The 2,347-nt window shown below is 43.4% G+C and overlaps 1 protein-coding gene across 1 annotated transcript; it reads right to left on the bottom strand.

Moving 5' to 3' along the window:
• Positions 1–1,403: 1,403 nt before the first annotated feature.
• LOC128276954 (uncharacterized) lies at positions 1,404–2,099 on the bottom strand (the record flags this gene model as incomplete). Its single annotated transcript, XM_053015411.1, has 2 exons — positions 2,052–2,099; positions 1,404–1,952 (listed from the first exon to the last, which is right to left on the bottom strand). Coding segments are annotated over exons 1-2 (597 nt in total), but the record flags the coding sequence as incomplete, so codon positions are not given.
• Positions 2,100–2,347: the final 248 nt, after the last annotated feature.

Raw genomic sequence — 2,347 nt, 5'->3', positions numbered from 1 at the left:
AATGTTCTAAGAGAGATTCTACTCCAACTGAACCTGTGAAGTTCTAACCCCCCGTCCACACTTACAGCAAATGGGGAAAAATGTATGTAGGCCCAGCCAAATTCACTCATTTTTGTTGGACATCCGTGAGCTACTTTGAGTTGCCGTTGAGTTCCTCTTGCTTATCGGTTATTTGTACCGATTCGGGTTGAGAGGCCATATTTTTCAATTTGACAGTTGGTACGGGCAACTTTTCTCGCTGTCCAAATTTTTGGACAGCATTTCGAGAGCGGATCAGATTATGACAAAGATGGCAATAGAAAGAGAAGGAAAGCATCATTCATTCAGCATAGGTTTATGCGTCGGGAGAATCGGGAACATAAAAAGATGGCAGTACCTGCGGATTGGGACTTCCCAGGTTGGCTGTTCATTCTTTAATACCTTGTTTTAAGATCAGGTAAATGAGTACAGGTCGCAAAAAAAAATTAATTAGTTTGCAGCCGACCGTTGAAAGGGTTAGACCATTTTGTGTGCGTTGAACCACAGTCCGTTAAAAACAGTAAGACCATATCTGTGAACGTAGTTTGGTGTAAGCGTCGGCTGACTAATTAGTTCAAATTGTCCTCGGAAAAGGTAAGTGTGAAATGCGGAAAATAATTTTGAGAACAATTTGCTGAAAAAAGAAATAATCGTTATTCATGTTATCCGCAGAAAAGAATGGCGAACGAGAGTGCAATGGATGGACCGGAGCGCGTGGTCTGCGAAGGCGAACGAGTGCTGTGGACACGTAAATTAATGTTCGATGTTATTGATGCTGTGAAGGAGGAACCACTGCTGTGGAACCCCAAGCACGTTGATTATAAACATCGTTCGAAGAAGAAGGCTGCGTTCAATCGAGTTGCTGTCCTGCTAAAGTTACCAGAGGAAGCGGTGCGCCGAAAATGGGAAGTGCTGAAAACCTCGTACCACAAAAACCGCCGGCAGCTGGAGAACCAGCCAGCAAGTACGATTAGATGGTTTGCCTTCGACAGGCTATCGTTTTTATCTCCTGCTGGAGAGGTTTGCGGAGCCTCGGAGGTAACGGACGACCCAGAAAACAATGAGGTAATTTTTTTAAACCAATTTTTTGTGTATTTAAACCAATAGTATGGGTATTTAACGAAAATAACGCGAATTTAGATGATCTCTCCTTCCGGTGAAGAAAAGTAATCTTTAAATTTATTCCTAATTTCATTAACATTACGTGGCACTTGTCGTGGCACACTTTGAAGTTCGAGCATTTCATTGGAATTTGCATCGTTTCGCCAGGAGCCAAGACAAACTCCGTCACCTTGAATTCTGTCCATAGTTCCAGGGGGACAGTAATGACTCCTCGATTCATTGTCTCTGCGCAAAAAATTATGCAGGACAATGCAGGCATTTACAACCTGTTTCACTTTTGCCGGTTGTAATCCTATTGGGCTAGCGAAAACCCTAAACTTTGATGCCAAAATTCCAAAAACATTTTCAATAACGATTCGAGCTCTGCACAGCCGATAGTTATATGTTGATTCTGATTGGTCTGTTGGATGTCCGGGATAGGGCTTCAACAAATGCTTCGATAAAGCAAATGCTTTGTCGGCGACCAAGACGTATGGTGTTGCGATGGACTGTCCTGGCAAAGACTCGTCCTCAGGTAGGCCGGCAGTATTTGCTGCGATGTTGTGGTGAAGAGCCGTCTGCCTAAAAACACCGCCGTCGGAAATCCTGCCCTGAGCTCCCACGTTGGCATATATTATGTTAAAATGAGCGTCTGCTATAACCATCATTACTATGCTAAAGCATTTTTTGTAGTTATAGTATTCGCTACCACTATGAATTGGTGCCAATATTTTAACATGTTTTCCATCCAATGCTCCCAAACAATGGGGGAAGTGCAATTTTCGCTGAAATTCTACAGCAACAGCTTTCCATTCATGTTGAGATTTCGGTGTCTAGTTATTAATAGAAAACAATGATGTTAGTTGATATCAATATTAACCACATATAATATTTTTTCAGAACATGGAAGCAACATCCGTGGGATCACAAACGTTGACGGGATCACAAACGTTGACGGCATCAGAAAGAGGCACCGTCATCCCACCCACACCCACGGCACATAAAACACGACGGCCACGACAGGACAATCGTTTCGAAAGGTCATTTTTTGAAAAGCTATCAAAAGTGATTGAAGATGGCTTAAAGACGGACAACAACGTCACATGGGCCGATGTCCTGGGGTCGTACGTCTCCCTGGAGGTGTGCAGAGCCCAGCCCGCGCAATTCATTGTTTCATCCAGCAGATAGCAAATATAGCTAGCGCACCTAAAAGACCTACAATCCACTG

This window comes from Anopheles cruzii, unplaced genomic scaffold (assembly GCF_943734635.1).
Source record: "Anopheles cruzii unplaced genomic scaffold, idAnoCruzAS_RS32_06 scaffold03213_ctg1, whole genome shotgun sequence".
NCBI classification, from domain to species: Eukaryota; Metazoa; Arthropoda; class Insecta; order Diptera; family Culicidae; genus Anopheles; species Anopheles cruzii.
This window is presented reverse-complemented; position numbering and strand designations above follow the sequence as displayed.